The 18,930-nt window shown below is 35.0% G+C and overlaps 2 protein-coding genes across 2 annotated transcripts in view; one reads left to right on the top strand and one right to left on the bottom strand.

Annotated features, from left to right (window-relative positions):
- Nucleotides 1–309, bottom strand: part of LOC136038926 (phenazine biosynthesis-like domain-containing protein) — an 11,128-nt gene extending 10,819 nt beyond the window's left edge. Inside the window, exon 1 of the mRNA XM_065722433.1 lies at nt 169–309. Coding sequence (XP_065578505.1) covers nt 169–255 — 87 coding nt within the window. The 5' untranslated portion in view covers nt 256–309. The remainder of the gene's footprint in view (nt 1–168) is intronic.
- LOC136038927 (peptidyl-prolyl cis-trans isomerase-like) lies at nt 29–18,930 on the top strand. Its single transcript, XM_065722434.1, has 6 exons — nt 29–126; nt 436–542; nt 6,174–6,293; nt 10,796–10,892; nt 16,330–16,466; nt 18,635–18,930. The coding sequence occupies exons 2-6, from the start codon at nt 474–476 to the stop codon at nt 18,707–18,709; spliced, it is 498 nt and encodes a 165-aa protein (XP_065578506.1). The 5' UTR covers nt 29–126; nt 436–473; the 3' UTR covers nt 18,710–18,930.

Below are 18,930 nucleotides of genomic sequence, written 5' to 3'. Positions count from 1 at the left end.
AAAATTGCACAAGGCACAACAGCGCTACCTATAATTAATCAGCGCCATCTATGTAGATTTTTCCTAGGTGAATCAAAAAGCTTAAATCGGAAACCGCCATTGTAGATTAATTTCCCTTTCATCCTGGTGAGTCCACACTTTTCAAATTAATAAAATTTTATTATTTACCTTATTTTCTAACAAACAAACAGCTGCTGGGTTTCCAGAATATCTATTTTTAGTAAAGGCGTCTATGACAAATAATTTATTTGGCATCTTTCAGCTTTCAACTGTTTCCTCTACAAAAGTTTTCTCAGTTGGATTTTAAGCTTCCTGAAAACCAGTTAAATTTTTTTCTTCTGACTACTTTAATTAATTACCTGATTTTCGTTTACATTTTAAATATGTCTGGTGCTATTAGAAATTTGTGCTTAGTTGGAACACCTCTCATTGCAGGTACTGGCTTATTAAGTTTTACCAGAACTTACGCTAAAATGCCAAACCCAAAGGTTTTCTTTGACCTCACTGCTGATGGCAAAAATGTTGGAAGAGTTACTATGGAGGTAAGAATTTGTTTTCTCTAAATTAGTAGGCTATTAAGTAGGCTACTGTTATCTTAGATTAATTGGGCTTGGCTATAGGCTAGGCTCTGAGAACAGCTGAAGCAGCATGGTAGGGAGGTTGTAGCCTCCCCCTTCATTCAAAGCTATTGACAGAACCTCTGAATAGACTGATTCCATGGGAAATGTGATTTATTTAAAGCAAACAGATCTTTACTAGGCTACTCTTATCCTCCCTAAAATTGCCTAAAATTCAGTCTCCAGGATTGAAACATAGTTAATAAATATTTATATACATAGGCCTAATTAATTTTATTTTCAATGCAAATCCATTTAATATATAGCCTATCAATGCTGAGCACCTGACCTTTTACATTGCCTATGAGAAGTGACAAAAGCTACTAATGATTGCATTGTCTTTTTGCTTGTTTTGAACTTAGATGATCATTATGACCAAACCAAAAATTAATTTGTAAAACAGTTTCAGACCAGGAGTATATAGGCTATAGAATAACAAGGTAAGGTTTATATTAATGGATTTATATTAATGGATAGCCATGCAATAGACTTTCTACTACAGTCAGAATTGCATCCAAGTTTAACATGTAGCCTATTTGCATTGGAAATGAACTTCACCTCTGCCCTTATATATGCCAGTTCTGGGTAGGCTATTTATTTTTGCACATTAGAGGGGAAGTTGAAATTTCAAACTTGTCTCTATAGTCAAAATTTTACCCTGAATCAAACTTTAACATTCATTTGCCTCAGAACTTTACCCCCCTCCCTCTAATGTGCAAAAATATACTCTGAATTGGTATATATTAAAGTTCATTTACAATGCAAATACATGTAAAATTTTGATTCAAGGTTGCACTTTATTTATGTGTAATTTTAGAAAAGTGGTAAGAAGTCTCAAAAGGAACAATTAGAAATGAGTCATGTTGGTATTACCTGAACAACTGTTTTGGGTTAATATTATTAACCCATAATATAACATAACATATTAACATATAACATATTAACATAACATAACATTATTAACCCATAATATAACATAATATAACAACTGTTTTGGGTTAAATTATTGTTGGTAGATGCATTTTGACTTTCTGAACATCTTTTCTCTCTTGCAAATGTACTGCAAACTCACCATTATGGAGTTATTCTGGCCCAAATATTCTTGTATTTATGGATATAGAATTGCAATCATTTCCATTTTTGTTGATGAAATATTTCAAATTTCAAATCTGTAATAGTTTAGAAACAAATTTGGGCTATATATTTGCACATTAGGGGAGTGGGGGTAAAGCATAGCATATATTAAATACATAAACTAACCATTGCTGTATTTAATATATGCTATGCTTCCCCCCCCCCCCCCTAATGTGCAAATATATAGTAACTCTGTAATGGTGAGTTAGTGGTAGTTTTGCAAGAGAGAAAAGATGTTCAAAAAGTCAAAATGTATCTTTTAACAATAGTTTCATGACCCAAAACTTAAAAAAAAAATAGTTTCATGATCAAAAAATTGTTCAGGTAATACCAACATTGACCTAGAAATGTATAAAGCACAAATGAAAATAGCAAGGATGCCTCTGTTGGGTACTCACATGAAAAGCAGATGAGTTTGTTTTGTTACTACATTCTCTATTTTTTTCTACAGGTATCTACATTTTTGTAGATACATTATCTTGTTGTTGTTATCATTTTCATACTCCTTAAGTAATTCTTAAAACTGTTTGATAGGTTTGTTTCCTCAAATGGAGACTCAGTAGAGGCCTGTAAATCAGAAAGATCAAGGCACAATTGAACATGCATTGTCTTGCTGATGTGCTGTTTGAGAACAGACTAGAAAATGTGTTTTGGCAACTAGCCTATTTTAGAAATTTAAAGTGCTCAAATTTGTGTAAAATAACTGGAATATTGGGGAAGGCTTAGAGTACTGACATAACCGGACAAGATCCGCTCTCTTTGGGAGAGTTGGGGGGGGGGGTAATTACAAGAAATTAGAAAAATGAGGTATTCATAACTTAAGAACAGGTGATCAGATCTTAATGAAATTTGATATTTAGAAGGATCTTGTGCTTCAGAGCTCTTATTCTAAATTCCGACCAGATCCGGTGAGATTGGGAGGAGTAGAGAAGGGAACCAGAAATCTTGAAAACTTGACAATTGAGGCATCTTTGTATTACATAATTTGTGATAGGATCTTAATGAAACTTTAGATATAGAACGATCTTACGTCTCAGATGCTGCATTTTCAATTCGAATGGGATCCGAGGACATGGGGGCTGGAGGAGGAAACAGAAATCTTGGAAAACGCTTAGAGTGTAGAGATTGGGATGAAACTTGATGGGAAGAATAGGAATAAGTTCTAGATACATGATTGATGTAATTGGAACAGATCCGCTCTCTTTGGAGGAGTTAAGGGAGGGTGCTAATTTGGGGAAATTAGAGAAATTGAGGTACTTTTTACTTCAGAACAGGTGACCAGATCTTAATGAAATTTGATATTTAGAAGGAACTCATGTCTCAAAACTGTTATTTTAAATCCCAACCAGATCTGGTGACATGGGGGGAGTTGGAGGGGGAAACCGGAAATCTTGGAAAACACTTAGAGTAGAGAGATTGGGATGAAACTTGGTGGGTAGAACAAGCAAATGTCGTAGATACGTGATTGACGTAACCGAACTGGATCTGCTCTCTTCGGGGGAGTTAGGATGGGGGTCCAATGGTTTGGCGAGTTTGGTCTTCTGGACGTGCTAGGACAATGAAAATTGGTAGGCGTGTCAGGAACCTGCACAAATCAACTTGATAAAGTCGTCCCCAATTTGACCATGTGGGGGCTGAGAGGAGAGGAAAAAATAGAAAAATGAGGTATTTTTAACTTACGAGTGGGTGATTAAATCTTAATGAATTGAAATTTAGAAGGACTTCGTGTCTTAGAGCTCTTACATTAAATCCCAACCGGCATTAAGTCTCTGATTTTCCTTTTAAATCAATCTATTGATCCTTAGAATTTTGCTAGAGCTCATGCCATATGAGCTCTTGGCTCTTCCGGCATCATCACAAGTGCCATATGGGCTCATAGCTCTTGTTATTTTTTGTTCACTGCTATGTTGCAATTTAAACCTGTTGTTGCTCATTTTTTTTTTTTTGTAAATGGAAAAGCAGCGTTGTCTAAGAAATTATTTCAGTAATTCAATAGATATGTTTGATTTTTGAGTAAATAATTGAAACAAAAACTGTGGAAAGAAATGAAAAAATCATGACAAGTTTAGTGAAAGTGATAGTTACTAGGGCGTGGATTGTCACCCCTAGTCACCCAGTGATAAATCATTAAGAGTGGCAACCCTGTGGGGTTTTGTGGGAAACCAATTTTTTTGTAGAACACAGATTTTTCGGGAAAATCTCCAAAAATTTGGGGATAGTGGAAGTGCTGGTATTTTCAGACAAAATCTCCCAATATATTTTAATAGGCCATGAAGTGCCAAGTAGCATTGCTACTATGCTACCCTACTTTTTGCGTGGTGGAGCACAACTTGTGTTTTGACAGCTTTCCTTTGAGCAAAAAATATTTTTATATATAAAAATGGTATATTCAGACAAAATCTGCCAACAAATTTGAAAACTGCCAAGTAGCATTACTACTTTGCTACCCCACTTTTTGCCAGACTGCTGACAGTGCCAACACATCATCTTGCACTAATTTTTGCAACAGCTTTAAGGCTATTTTATATTTGTTTGTCATGAAACTTGTCATTTTATGTCTGGTTAGTCCCAATTTCAGCCTTAAATTAATGTCAAAGAAATAAATCTTGAAATCAATGTGTCTCCTTCTGGTAAATAGAAGAAAAAACAATTAAATGATTATTTTGCCTAAATTGCAATAAGCATCTTCAACATTACAAAGAAAAAATTTAAACCAAAACACTCTAGGGTAGTGAAAAACCTGAAATGATTAAAATTAGTAGAAATTAGTGTAGTTATTGAACATATTGATTTTTATTTTCTCTGATTTTGGCTATCTTTGGTTTTTCCTTTTTATTTAATCATATTTCCCTTTTTTATTGCCAAAGATGCCTTGTTTGTTCTTCTCCTTCTGTTGGTTATTGAATGGGCTTTTCAGTCAAGACTATTCAGCCCTTTTACCTTTTGACTCTACAAGATGTTTCATGCAGGAAAAATTTAGGTTTCTTTTTCACATCCTATTAGTCACGAACCCATCAAGATATAATAGTGGATTTGGTTTATAATAGTAGCCAAAATTGGTTTTGATCTTTGAAGTCACTATAACTTATGGAATGTGTACTTTTTATAAAGTATAGCACACCTTCTCAATAAGAAAAGTTGAAAAAGTTAAGTGTTCATTGCCCTGATGACTGACCTAAACGTAACAACATAATTGCTTATTCTACATTAAAAAGATATAAATAATTATTTAAATCTATATATATAAAAATAAGTTGTTTGTCTGTGGGTCTGTCGACTGACGTCATGTTTCTGTGTCGACTGACGTCATTATAAGGATTGAGTTGTATGTCGTCATGAAGTTGTTTGTCGTCTGACGTCATGTTTGTCGACTGACGAAATTACAGACCGGGACACAAATGACGACCGGAACACATCATATACCAATTCAAAAACTGAGAAAAGCTGAAGTAGTTGAGTTGGTAAAGCGTTGTGTTCCAGGTCGGAGAGGTTCCAGGTTCGAACCTTGGCTTTAGCATTAATACAAAAGAAGAAAAAAAAAAAACTAAAAAAGGTAAAATACAAAAGAAGAAAAAAAACTAAAAAGAAAATACTAAAAAAAAGGTAAAAAAAAACGAAATATTAAAAAAGAAAAAAAAAACTAAAAAAAGGTAAAAACTACAAAAAAATAAAAGAAGAAAAACAAAAACTAATAAAAAGAAACTAAAAAAATAAAAACTGAAAAGAAAAATAACTAAAAAAAGGGGAAAAAACTGAAAAATAAAGGAGAAAAAGAAAACTAAAAACCGGGACACGGAATATAAATTACGACCAGGACACTCAAAGAGAAATTACAGACTGGGACACTCAAAGATAAATTACAGACCGGGACACAGGTAATATAAATGACGACTGGGACGCTCAAAGAGAAATTACAGACTGGGACACAGGGAATATAAATGGCGACCGGAACACAGGGACACAACTACAAGGGGGATGCTGGGGGCACAGGGGGATATATAAATGACGACGGGGACACAGGGAATGTTCGATTAGCAATCACCATCAACAAAGCTCAAGGGCAATCATTAGAATAATTAGGTATAGATCTGAATACGGATTGTTTTTTCCCATGAACAATTTTATGTTGCATGTTCAAGAGTCGGTAAACCGGGACACGGGGACACACCTACAATGGCGCGTAACGACTTACGCGCGTGGGGGGGGGGGCGCCAACCGCCACCCCAACAGCTAGTAAAGATATAAGATTTATATAATTATATAAGTTTTGCTGTACTATAAATCTTAAACTGTCTGCAAATGTGGATTGCTCATCTTACTCTATCATCTCTTGTCCTTTTTCTAAATGTTAACATATATTTTTTTTGTCACTTTATATCAAATGTAACTTTTGTTAAAAGTATATTTTTCTCATTTCCTTAGCTCAGAGCTGATGTAGTCCCAAAGACAGCAGAAAACTTCAGAGCTCTTTGCACCCACGAAAAAGGATTTGGCTACAAAAATTCCTCTTTCCACAGAATTATCCCAGGCTTCATGTGTCAGGTAATTAGTTGCATTTGTTTTTCTTGATCTAGGTTTTCTGAGCTGAAGGTTAAGCTATTATCTTTAATCCCAATAGTTTATTCATTCAGAATTCAAGGATAAAAGTAAAACCTTTGTGTAACATTACCTTTACAGTACCAAAGACATCAAAACAGAAACATTGTTTGTCCCTCTAACTAATCCAACTAATCTAACTAACCTCAATCTTTTGTTTTTAATTTAGTGCTTAGTACTATAAATTATGGCTACAGTCATCAGCTTTTCTTTAGGAAAAATATCCATAGAACCAGTTCAACTTTTTTTGGTTAATATCCATTAAACCAATTCAAACAGTTACATTTCTGTTTCACTGTTTCTGGAACTTAAAATAAGTTTTTCCAAAGCAAAATAATTGTTTTTCGATTTTAATGTGAGTTATGATAGCTAATTCCATTCTATTAAAAGGACAAGTTCTTATTTTTGTTCAGTATTTAGTAACAGTGTTACAAAGCTCATCAGCTGGGAAAATGTTTAAGGCAGGTCAAAGTGTTCAACTGGGAAAATATATTGTATATATGTCTTACATGCTGACTACCCCTGTTCTGAAATGTCAAAATTTTAAGTCTACTAAATTCGTGAAAGAAATTGAGTGGTTGTGGTGTTCAAGGAACAATTAAGACTTCTAAAAGACATGTTTAAAATATACGTAACGTCAAAATTTATTCACTTGTTATGTTGGTCTGAACTGTTTTCTCTTAACCCTTGTGGACTTGAGGGAGAATAGCCTATGCATATGAATTGATAAGTTGCACAAGTGCAACTTATGATGTGCTAAACTGTTCTAAGCTAGCCTCTGTTTAACTGACTAGATGACTGGACAACACTTAGATTCCGAATGTGTAGTGCAGGCACCACTAGTGGGGCATGGCAATATTTTGATGAGTCAGGGAAGGGACGTGCACCCTTCACTTGATTATAAGAATATTAATTTGAAAAATAATGTCTCTCGTGTAATTGATGCCACATTCATTATGCACTTTAAGAAAAAAAGAGACATTATAGTATTTAATGGCATCATATTTTGCATAAAAGGAATTGTTCCCAGACAGTATTTTTATTAGTATAAAAAATACCTAGAAGACGACCTGGAAAAAGTGTCAAGTTAATGGCCTTTTAAGTTTTCTTCATGTGAGTACACGTAACCATTTTTTGATTAAAAAAAGTTTAAATCACATGGGGCACCAGGATTTTAGAAATGCGTGGGGAGGGCATGGACCGAAGTTGGTTGAAAACCACTGACTGAAAAGAAGCAAAATTGCTAAGACCTGATGAGTCATATTAAATGACCCGCTAGTATGAATGTAAGGCCATTCAGTTTTGTCTAATCAGAGGCTCGCAGTCAGATTCATTACAAAATGTAAAAAAAAAAGTTATAATTTGGAAAAATGGATAAAAGAAACCAGTATATTAATATATGTAGAGAAATAGAAATATTCATCTCAAAATAATGACTTTTCAATAAAGAGAAAATTGTTTTCTAGCGTTCAGAAAACATAAAAAAATGAGGATAATTTGAAATATGGATAGAATATGTCTGTAATAGCGGCCCTACTCTGGCTGAAAAAGTTATTTCGTTGAATTATGTATATGGATTCTTATTTATTATATTATTTGCTCGAACTTTGAAGTTCCCGCTCGATATTTTTATGTAGGGTGAGAAGTGGCCCTAAAGCGTGTAGTTTGAGATAGGTGTTTGGCGCTTTATAGTTGAAAAGTCCAACAACTATGCCTCTGGAGATGATATGACCCTCCACTGCATTTGGAAGAAGGACTGAAAGTTGTGAATTTGCCTACTTACATTTAGTATTTGCTATTGGGAGATAGCAAATTGGAAAGTATTCGGAAAATTTTGGGGAGGGGATTCGAGCTTAAAAAGTTATGATTATGGGCTCTTATTGATAAGATTATTTTCTTGAACTTTGAAACTCCTGCTAGATCATTTTCTGTAGGGTTAAAAGTGCGACTTAATTTTCCATCATCTTAAACAAAAGAATTTTTTTTAATAAAATGGGGAAGCTCACATCTTCCTATGTTAATAAAAAATCTTAAGAGACAAGCATTGTAGTATATGGATATATACTTTTATGTTATCTTGTTTTTCATATATATTATTAGTTTTGTTTTGCTAACTAGTAATTTTTCTGTAGAATGTATTGAAGTAAAAAATCAAAATTTATTAGTTATTGTTTGATAATACATAGAATGCATCTACAACAGGATTGTTGCTTCGAGAGGCTTGTTGCTACCTGCTTTGGTGAAAAAAGATTTCCGATCTCGTGATCAATTACATTTCGTAATTTCAATGCGTCGCAATCTTTATGTTTCGTAATTTTACATTCATTTCGTAATTTACACGTTTTTTTTTGTTAGAGTTCAGCGCCATCTAATGTGTTTGCAGCTGCTAGTTGACCATTTACATATATATATATATATATATATATATATATATATATATATATATATATATATATATATGTATATATATATATATATATATATATATATGTATATATATATATATATATGTATATATATATATAAAAAAATATATAAAAATATAAAGGAAACCCCAGTGTATGCTCTTTCGGGAGGAACCGAGAAGAAAAAAAAGTCTTGTTCTCTTCCGCTAAATACAAGATTGTAAGTTCTCCCCCCCCCCAAAAAAAAATCTTGAAGATTTTAACTGGATTCTCCAGGCGTGAGACAAATCATGTTATATCTATTAAGCCCGTCAAGTTTTAAAGAAATCTTTTAACTGTAGTCTGTATAATAAAATCTAAGTTTGTCCATAGAGCATCCAAAAAGTAACTGATCTACCCTCCATTCTGAGGAAAGTGTTACCTGCTCTATAGCGTAAAAACAGTATTCAGATTTCACTATTCGCTGGCTGCATCTCTGCGCTTTCAGCTATATTATAGATTTATGCTTCTTTCTTTTCTCTACTCCTCAAATAACTAGTAAAGTACAGTAAGAATTTCTCGTATGAATCCAAGGAAATTCCTTGCAGAAAATTTGCTCCCTGCTGAAAGTTCTGTGGTCACTTAAAAGGGTACTAAAACTTTTAATTTTTGTTCGAATGACCCCTCTCCCGATCTTCTTGGTTTCATCCGATTATATTTGGGGGAGTAAACAACAAACTTCCGTAATATTTTTGGGCAAAATAAAAATTTCATTTTTTTTAGACGTGACCTTGAAACCTCCATACTAGGGTTATCAGACCGTTTTGTGGTCAGGGAGGGGGAAGGAGGTGCCTTTTTATGCCAAAACATCATAACTATCCTTGAGCCTTAAATAAATATAACATTAGCTCCTAGAAGTTCAGAGGAGGTTGAAACTACAAATTGATTTGCGGTCTATGTTGTTATCATGAAAGTCAAGAGTATTATTAAAGTGGAAAACGATCAGAATTTATTCCGTATAAGAAAAGGGGTGCGCGTTAGATCGAAAATTAAAAGTTTTGAGTCCTTTTTCTTTTAAGTTGAAAGGGATTAAAGACCAACCGTCCCTTGTTATAATATTTTTCGATATTTGGTCCTTTTATTCACCCTTTGGACATCTGATCGACATGTTGTATTTTCTCTGAGGCTGCTCCATTTTGTGATTGAGAAAATTTTCCGTGGGGAGGGGTTATAAATCAGGTAGATATAGATAATAGCTTAATTTTTTGTATCTTTATTCACTATTTAAGTGCTTTTTTTTGCTTAAAGTATATTTACATGTGGAAAGTTCTACCATGGCCGGGACAAAATATGTTTTTACTAAAAAAATAAACGAATATAGAAGTTCGTTACGTAAGTTAATTTGTAAGTTCTGTATATCTATTATTAATAAAAACGTTCGCAAATAAAATGAAAAGTTCTGGTGGCCTTTTAAGTAACATGTTTTTACTATAAGCAAAAAAGAACAAATGTATGTTGGCGTTTTAGCAAAATTTAACGTTTTATCTTCGACCCAGTTTAAAATGAAAAAAATGTTTCTATAATTACCTTTCCGATATTACTAGAAAATGCTACATGGTTCTTTTTTTTCAGAGACCAGCCGAATTTCATATCTTCTCAGTTTTTATATTCTTTGGCATTATTTTATTTGGCTTTTTTACTTTGCTTTTATGCTTTTTTTCTTTGGCATTTGGCTGAGTCATTTACGCTTTGAAGCAATATTTGAACTTGTTCTAATATTTCAAAAGAGGTACTTAAGCCATCTAAGCTATCTAAAGAATCAACTGAAAATCTCTGGAAGTTTTTATCTTAATGCTTCTTTTCCTCTATACCATTTATATTTTATCTATACTTTTATAATAATTGCTTAACCAATAATTATAGTTACTCTTCTGTTTTTTTCTTGACTAGTTATATGACGAAGGACCAAATTTAGTAGGACTGTTGATTCGAAATTATTCACATTAAGGATTCGAACCTATACAATTAGTTTTATAAAAGTGCTTACGACTTCTTTCTCTCTAGGGTGGTGACTTTACCAACCACAATGGAACTGGTGGCAAGTCGATTTATGGCAACAAATTTGAAGATGAAAACTTCCAGCTCAAGCACACAAGCGAAGGTAATTTTTTTGTCCATATTGCAGCTGGCAATGTCTCGTACGTTGTGGGGTTTACATCGGGTTGGGGAATTTCTAAGATATAGGATTTTAGACCCTCCCCCTCCTCCCACCTATTATTGTTTAATTGTAAATTAGTTAAAACAAATGTATTGGTTTGCTGCTATTGTGGGTAATTAACATTTTCTTTATGATCTTTTGAATGCAGAATTAAACTGGAATTGTTCCTGGACAAATTTTTCTCAAGACTGTTCTATACGCTATGTTGAAGGTAGAGGAATTTTACAAGTACTCTCTCCCCATTGGAAAACCTTTGGATCCTAGAACTATATTGTCTTTTACCTTTAACTTTTATCTGATGAGATTAGATTGATATTGAGATTAGATGATATGAGTGGTGAGATTAGTAAGAATGGATCTATTATTCCCGTAGGGGAGAGGGGGGCGAAACCGTACGTTTTTGAGTTTTTGACCCCTATATGATGTTCTTCTAAAGATACAAACTTTGTTTTTTTATGAACAGAAAGCTCAAATATTCATCTTTTTTAGGATTTTTTTTCAATGACTTCAATCAAGTCGTTTCTCCGTGAGACCCAAAAACATATGACGTCTTAAAGTGTCCGAAGTCGCCCCTACCGTGGGGTGACTTCGGACACATGAGGGGCATTTTCGGACATCTATTAGTTAACGATTCAAACAGTGCGTTCAGATAATATAAAAGTAGCAGAATTAACTGGAATATCAAAAGAACTCTAAGGGTATTTCACATTATTATTGTATGGCATAGCGAGACAAGTCACACCCAAATACAAGGCCTTTGACTGCCTGATCGCCCTGTCCCCCTTGCAGCAAAAAGAGTAGGCAACTTCATAATTATATCATCAAAATCAGTTTCAGCACAATCGGGCCATTCTGGGAAGATGAACTTTTAAATTGATTTGCGGAGGTAGTTTATTTTAGCCAATCTGCCACTCACTTCTTCAATCTCACAAACATAGTGTTGCAATCTTTGATGTTTGAAATTTGATGTTTTTGATGTTTTGATGTTCAAAAATTTGATGTTTATCAGAGTTTTTTTCGCCCTAAACCTCGCAAGCACAAATTTCCAGGAGAAAATTCTTCGTCAGTCTGAAGTTCACTGACACTTCCAATGTCTCCCTGATGGCATGTTTGAATGGTGCATGAACCAAAACATCAAGGGGCTGAATGTGATGAGAGCAATGGAGAGGAAAGGTCAGAAGATGAATGCCATTATCTTTGCACAAGGAAACTACTTCAATTGAAATATGTCTTTCATGATTGTCGAACAAGAGCAAAACAGGATTCTCTTTGCTAGGTTTAAGTTCATTCTGGAAGTGCTACAATGAACAAACGAAATTTTCCGAGCTCATCCATCCACTGCAATGGGCTAAGCCAATGCATCCTGGTGGTCCATCTTGATACGTTCTCTCAGCAGCCTTGACTCTTGGAAAAACAAACACTGATGGAATAATCTGACCAGTTGCAGACACAAAGCACAGCATTGTGGTATTTTCCCCTCTTTCTGCCGACACGGTCTGTGCCACCTGTTTTGCCCCCTTTTTAGCAATCACCTTCGGAGCCTGAAAAACTGTGGGTACTCCTGTTTCGTCGCAATTCCAAATCCTACCAGGACGAAATTGTAACTTGCTATACAGTCTCTGAAGATTACGAAAGAAGGCACCAATTACAGTGGCATTAAAGCCAGCAGCACAAGCCTGGCTTGTATTTTCCGGTTTTCTAATGGACAAAGTGGCATTACGCTTCATAAATACTTTAAACCAGTCAAATCCTGCTCCTTCATTCAGCTCCCAACTTGGTGGGAATTTGAGCTTCAGAGTTGTTGCCCATTGTTAGGCTAACTTTCTCGTTGCATTTGGATTTAGTCCGTGTTTCAATATTGAGCAGTTTTCGAGGTATATAGCAAGATCTCTCTCTTGTTTGGGAGTAAAAACGAACTTGGAACTCTCCCGAACACTGTCATTATCATTGTTTGCACTTGGGCTACCCTTCTCAAGATCTTGCATTCTACTCTTGTAGCGTTTCACGGCATCCACAAGGGTAGACTTCTTCAAAAAAAATTCTTCCGCGGCTGATCGGAAAGATGAATTCTCATTTAAGACTTGTTGAGAAAACATACTTCAAAAATAGTTCTTTGCCTGGGTGTCTGGGTTGATGAATAATAGATTTTAATATATAGTTTGTTGTGGGATTCTCACGCTGGGATGACCTCCTCTGTTAACTCGTATGTTGTATGTTTTTTATGACGAGATTTTGTGGTTTTTCTATGCATTTATACTGTCCCAGCTTTACGAGCTCTGCTGTCTGTTGGGGCATAATATTGTTTTTGTCTTTTGAAAGTTGAATTTAATAAGTTCCTAGTCTATAATAAAATTGAAATATTTGGCAATTTCCTAGCCCTAGCTACTTCATATTCCAGACTCGGAGATACTTCCATCAGCAAGGGATGAAACCGGACACCTCGAAATGTGTCCGGAGTTGCCCCCAAAAAACTGTCCGGAGTCACCCCTTATTGACGCCATTTTGAAAATTTACCTTTTTTTTGGAAACCGCCCGACATTTCTTGATGGAAATTATGAGGAAAATACCGGAAACATACCTCTTATGATCCTTCTAACTTACGAACCTGTAGCTAAAATAGCTTGGAAAATATTTGACGAGGACTTTAGATGTCAAAATTTCCAGAGAGTATATAAAAACTTCTTTACCTCTTATCTCAGTTGTCTTTGGCATCAAATATTCAAAACTTCCGCCAAATGTGCGCTACATGAATGGCATCTAGCAGCGATTTTCCGAATGTATTAGTTAAAAGACTTTGGACGAGAGGTCCAACGGACGGTTTCGCCCCCGTGTGGTTTCGCCCCCCTCTCCCCTATGCAGAATTTTAATACCTTTTTTGTTAATTCTCTTTTTCATATTCAAAACTGAAATGTACATTATAATTTTTTCCTTTTTATTTTTCTGTTTTGACGTTGGTGATTTGTAATTGTTGAAGGATATACTGTTGGCGTTCTTTGCTGGAGGTATCTAGTTTTAAATATAAATTCATACGGTTCAAAAATAAATGTAAATATAACGTTGGTGAGTTGTTAGTAACTGTCAATTCTTTTGGTGTATTCCGTTTGATATATTCCCTCCCTGGATGTGTTGAAAAAATGTTGAAAGCCCTGTGTGGTAGGTAGCCCTTGGAGTTTTAGTTTAACACCCTAAGCCGTTACTCAGATAATACTACTGCAACACTGTGATAGTAATCAATTCCTAATATATTGCTAATAAGTCCTTGTGATAGCCTCCTTGCACATTTAACCTTACATCCAGCCTAAGAGTCCCTCTAAGTAATGCCACAAAGTAAGGGGACATACTAAATGGTTTGACCACAAATTATGATACCACATTGTAAAGGCTAGTTGCTTCTGTTTATCTACTTTATATTGTCATGTCTATATTTTTGATGGAAGAATTGTGAAAGAATACTGGTTACCAAATAAATTCTAATTTAAGAATTTTGCGGACGACAGGTGCAAGAAAGAAGACAACTTAATTCAAACTCTCTTCTGTGAGGATCGAAGTTAAACTATACCCCTGCCCTCTTAAAACTATTCCTAAACGTTTGAACTTGGGCCTTAGCCATGAGAAAAAACAAACACAATTGAACGATGGTCTAGGGGGCACCTGTCCATCTCCAGAAGGTTGGCTGTTGTAGAGGGGCTGAATTCACACCTTTGAGTCAATAAAAGTAAAAAACAAACACAAACAAACCTAATAGAGCTGATCAGGAAAAAAAAAATCTAAGTGTCAAAAAGGTTGTAAAAAATGTCCAAAACAATCAAAACTCGCAGAAATATGCAAAACATGCAAGGGCAGTTTACAAACGCAGAAAAATGCAAGGGCAGTTTAGTTTAGAAAAAAAAGATAGAAAAAGAAAGCTCAAAATTTGCAAAATAATCATTAAACAACGGCAAGGTAATAAAGGGGTTCGCTTATCAGCTATGTACGGTACAACAGCTCTTCTATCTCTCTGTGAAAAATTTTATTAGTTTAAGAAGAATTTTTTTTTGTTGAGGCAGAACGAAGGGGGAATTCACTAGGGAAAAGGGTCTTGTCTGGGGGCTGCGGTGGACATTGATGGTAAACGAAGGAAATTTCTATTCCCCTTTCTTTGAAGGTAACAAAATTAGCTCCCCGAAGAAGGGAGGTGTAAGAGAATTTACACCCATTAGAGTGTCTGTATTCTTTCTGAAAATTCATTGGAGATGCCAAAAAGGAAAGGCGTACTTGAAGATGGGCGCACAAATGAAAATTATCACGCAAGGAAAATATAATAAAACACATGGAAAAAATTATCAAATAATACGATTTAGAACATTTATAATAATTCTTAAGGAAGTGCAGGGGAAATGCAGCAGTCGTGCATTTAAAATATCACTGATAAGGTAACCCTGTTTCTAGTCACTTGAGACGGTAACACTCGGGAGTTGCATAGTACTAACGGGCATTTCGGGGGAATGGGGCTGGGGAAAGAAGACAGCTGTTCCAGGATTATGTATTAGGATTCGATAAAAAATATATATAGCTGCTGATACCCAAGAGCGAACTAGGAAACTTTCCAGACTTATGAATCATGTCTCTAAGACAGTTAGATCATCAACAAATTGCCATCTATCCGAGAAATCGACTCAAAGGTTGTTTATCGTTGCAAAATAAAATTGGGCATAAGAAGGTGCTGCACTTTTTTATGTTCTTAAATTTTGTCTCTGCGTCTAAAGGCGAAATATCGGGGAAATAGAAAGAGTTCGAATTACAAGGGATTTGAAAGCGAGAGGAAGGAGACTTGTGGCGGAGAGGAATTTGCTCAGATCATTGGCTGTTTCAAAGGGCTCATCTTGGAGATGAAAGTCGATGCTATCTTGGGTTTTTTCCTCATTTTTTGTTCTATTATACTCATATTCTTCAGTACAAAAAGATCTTCGACTTTGATACTTGTTAAGAGAAAATCTATTTCTGAAAATCTGCGCAGAAGACAACGTTGTTGCTTATTGGACCTTTTCAATGGAAATACCAAAAAAATATTTGCCAGTATAATACAAAAAAGCAGCGTGTCCAAATTGTAGAGGAAGGTAAAACATATAGGAGGGCGGAGCAATTGCCCACCCCCTTAATTAAGGTACTTGAGTAAAAAAGAAGCTTTAAGCTTCCGTCGTTTCCAACTCAAAAATGACATCTTAATGTTCACTCTTGTGAGTCGATTATACGATTTAGGCATGAAAGCTAAGCACTACAACTCCACTAACTAAGAACGGGCTACATCATTGACGCTTTAGAAGCAAATTTAGGCTTTTCTTTTTTTATATGTTTATGCAACGAGAATTTCTGACTCAACTTAGCTAACTGATACTTTTAGGTATTCTCTCTATGGCCAACGCTGGGCCAAACACTAATGGCTCTCAATTCTTCATTTGCACAGCTAAAACTAGTTGGCTAGATGGCAAACACGTCGTCTTTGGTAAAGTTGTCGACGGCATGGACGTTGTTAAACAGGTAGTTATGACTTTCTATTTTGGTAGATGAGGTTGCTTATTTATTGCAGTAAAGAGGAGGTTTTGCAGGTGACACTACTAGACTGGAGGAGACTGTTAAAGCTTGAATGGGGAGCGTAATCACGTGTTCGTTTTTTACTATTAAAATGTATTGCTGTCGGATAAATCTATCTGAATCTGTGTATTTAGTATTATCTTCGTTGAAAAAAAACTTGTTTATAGTGCTCTTTTAATTGCTGAGACAGTGCGAGCCAATCCTCTTGTAAAGCTCGATAATAATTTTGATCAATAGCAACCCTAATTTTAGAAGCTATCTCGGAATAATTTAAGGTCAACGCGATGTGTACATATTGTTCAAACTCAATTTCAATCACTGCCTTCATAAAATCTACTGATGTTAGTGGCATGGCCTCTCTTGCACCCTGGGCAAAATCCTGATTAGCAACCCAACTCCACCCTCTGTCAGCCACAAAATTTTCAGTTTCTTTTATTTAAAAAAAATATTTTTAAGTTAATTAATAATTTATTTTCAATTATTAACTGCGTCTTTTACTTTATTTTAATAACAGTAAAATTTGAGAAATTAAAAAAATTATTTTTTATATAAAAATATTTTTTAATAATTTTTAAAAAAATAATAATTTAAAATTATTTATTATTATAAAATTTAAAATATTTCAATTATTTAAAAAATATTAATATTAAATGTAAAATATTAAAATATTTCAATTTAAAATAATTCAACGGAAGCCGATGAATTACTTATTTGAAGCTTAGCCCTGATAATTTCTGTGCCCGAGGCAAGTCCCTCCCCTAAATCCGCCTATGACTGATTTCAATCTTGTCAAATTTTATTGTATTATCGATTTGATGTTCAGTGGATTGATACGATTATATGGAATCGCTCAGTAATCTACTGTGCGTAAATTCATAAAAACGGAAAGAGAGTACGAGTACTTATTCCTTTCTTGAAAACGGGAAGAGTGTAAGAGCTCCCTTTGAGGGTAAGAAAGAAAGAGTAAGTACGTGTTGCAGTTTCGTTGGTTTCTCTCTTCCTGGCTTTTGTTCTGTCATTAAATCAGACTATTTTAAGGTTGGGTTTAGTGACGGGGGGAATAGTATATATGGGACTGTTCACAGTTAAATATTCTTTACGGTATGAAGGGTTATCTTAAGGGTTTTTTTCAGAAAGGTTTTTTTTCTAAAAGAGTTGAATTTGATTCTCACATAAAATTAAAAAGAAAACTAGAAAGATGACAAAAACAATCAACAGACCTCAAAAACTAAGCAAAAATGAAATGTTGGGTTAATCAGTACTGATTACCTTGCTAGCAATGAGACAATCGGTATGAATCGTGACGATAAAAACAGAATCATCATAGCCTCTCTTTAAAGTAATTGTCAGTATTTTTAGAGCTTTAGTATGTGTTGTATTTATGAAGTATTAGAAGTATTTCACCTGTATTAAAAGTGGTCGCTTTTTGGCTGTCATTGGGAAGTCCTCTTGGGGAAAAGAACCTCCCTAGTTGGCTGCAAGATTCCCTACTGTAGGGAAATATAGCGAAAAACAGCATTGTCAATCCTACTCTAGATGGTCGCTTTTTTGCTGTCATTGGGAAGTCTTCTTGGGGAAAAGAACCTCCTTAGTTGGCTGCAAAATTCCCTGTTGTGGCGACAAACATAGCATTGTCAATCTTTCTCTAGATGGTCGCTTTTTGCTGTCTTTGGGAAGTCCTCTTGGGGAAAAGAACCTCCTTAGTTGGCTGCAAGATTCCCTACTGTAGGAAAGTATAGTGACAAACATAGCATTGTCAATCCTACTCTAGATGGTCACTTTTTTGCTGTCATTGGGAAGTCTTCTTGGGGAAAAGAACCTCCTTTGCTGGCTGCAAAATTCCCTGTTGTGAGAATTTATAGCGACAAACATAGCATTGTCAATCCTACTTTAGAAGTGTCAAACCAGCTCATTGGGCAATATTCGCTGCTAACACTTTAATGCATTATGTTTCCCTGTTTTCATCGTAGATATAACAGCATATGACCTCTCCTCCTAGATGTACCACCCATTCCTTCAAGAAAAATGGTTAACATTTTTCATTTTGTTACCATGCCCCTCTTGCCATGGGTCAGACTTCTGTGAATCAGTGTTCTAAATATTTTTTTTTTCAGGTTGAATCTTATGGATCTTCGAGTGGCAAGACAAGCAAGAAAGTTGTCATTGCCGACTGTGGTCAACTTGAATAACTATGTCCTAATTCACCATTCCGCTAGCCGGCGTTGCTTAATTTAAGTACCTTTGTTGTCTTCTTTTATCTCTGGCATTACCGCGTTGAAAAGTTCCGTTTTTATTCTAAATGAATATGGAACTCTATTCTATTTGTGCTCTGTGATTATTTTGTCCCTTCTTTTTTAAATCAGTTTTGTAACGCCGAGGCAACATTCAATAAAGTCTTAGAATATCCAAA

This window comes from Artemia franciscana, chromosome 18 (assembly GCF_032884065.1).
Source record: "Artemia franciscana chromosome 18, ASM3288406v1, whole genome shotgun sequence".
Taxonomy (NCBI): Eukaryota; Metazoa; Arthropoda; class Branchiopoda; order Anostraca; family Artemiidae; genus Artemia; species Artemia franciscana.
The sequence above is the reverse complement of the archived record's forward strand: the minus strand, read 5'-3'. Positions and strand labels throughout refer to the sequence as shown.

Bases quoted from the DNA above. Each gene is read 5' to 3' on its own strand.
- LOC136038927 (XM_065722434.1), top strand. From the start codon at position 474: ATGCCAAACCCAAAGGTTTTCTTTGACCTCACTGCTGATGGCAAAAAT. The intron at 6,294-10,795 runs GTAATTAGTTGC...CTTTCTCTCTAG, and splicing joins TCCCAGGCTTCATGTGTCAG to GGTGGTGACTTTACCAACCA. The intron at 16,467-18,634 runs GTAGTTATGACT...TTTTTTTTTCAG, and splicing joins GCATGGACGTTGTTAAACAG to GTTGAATCTTATGGATCTTC.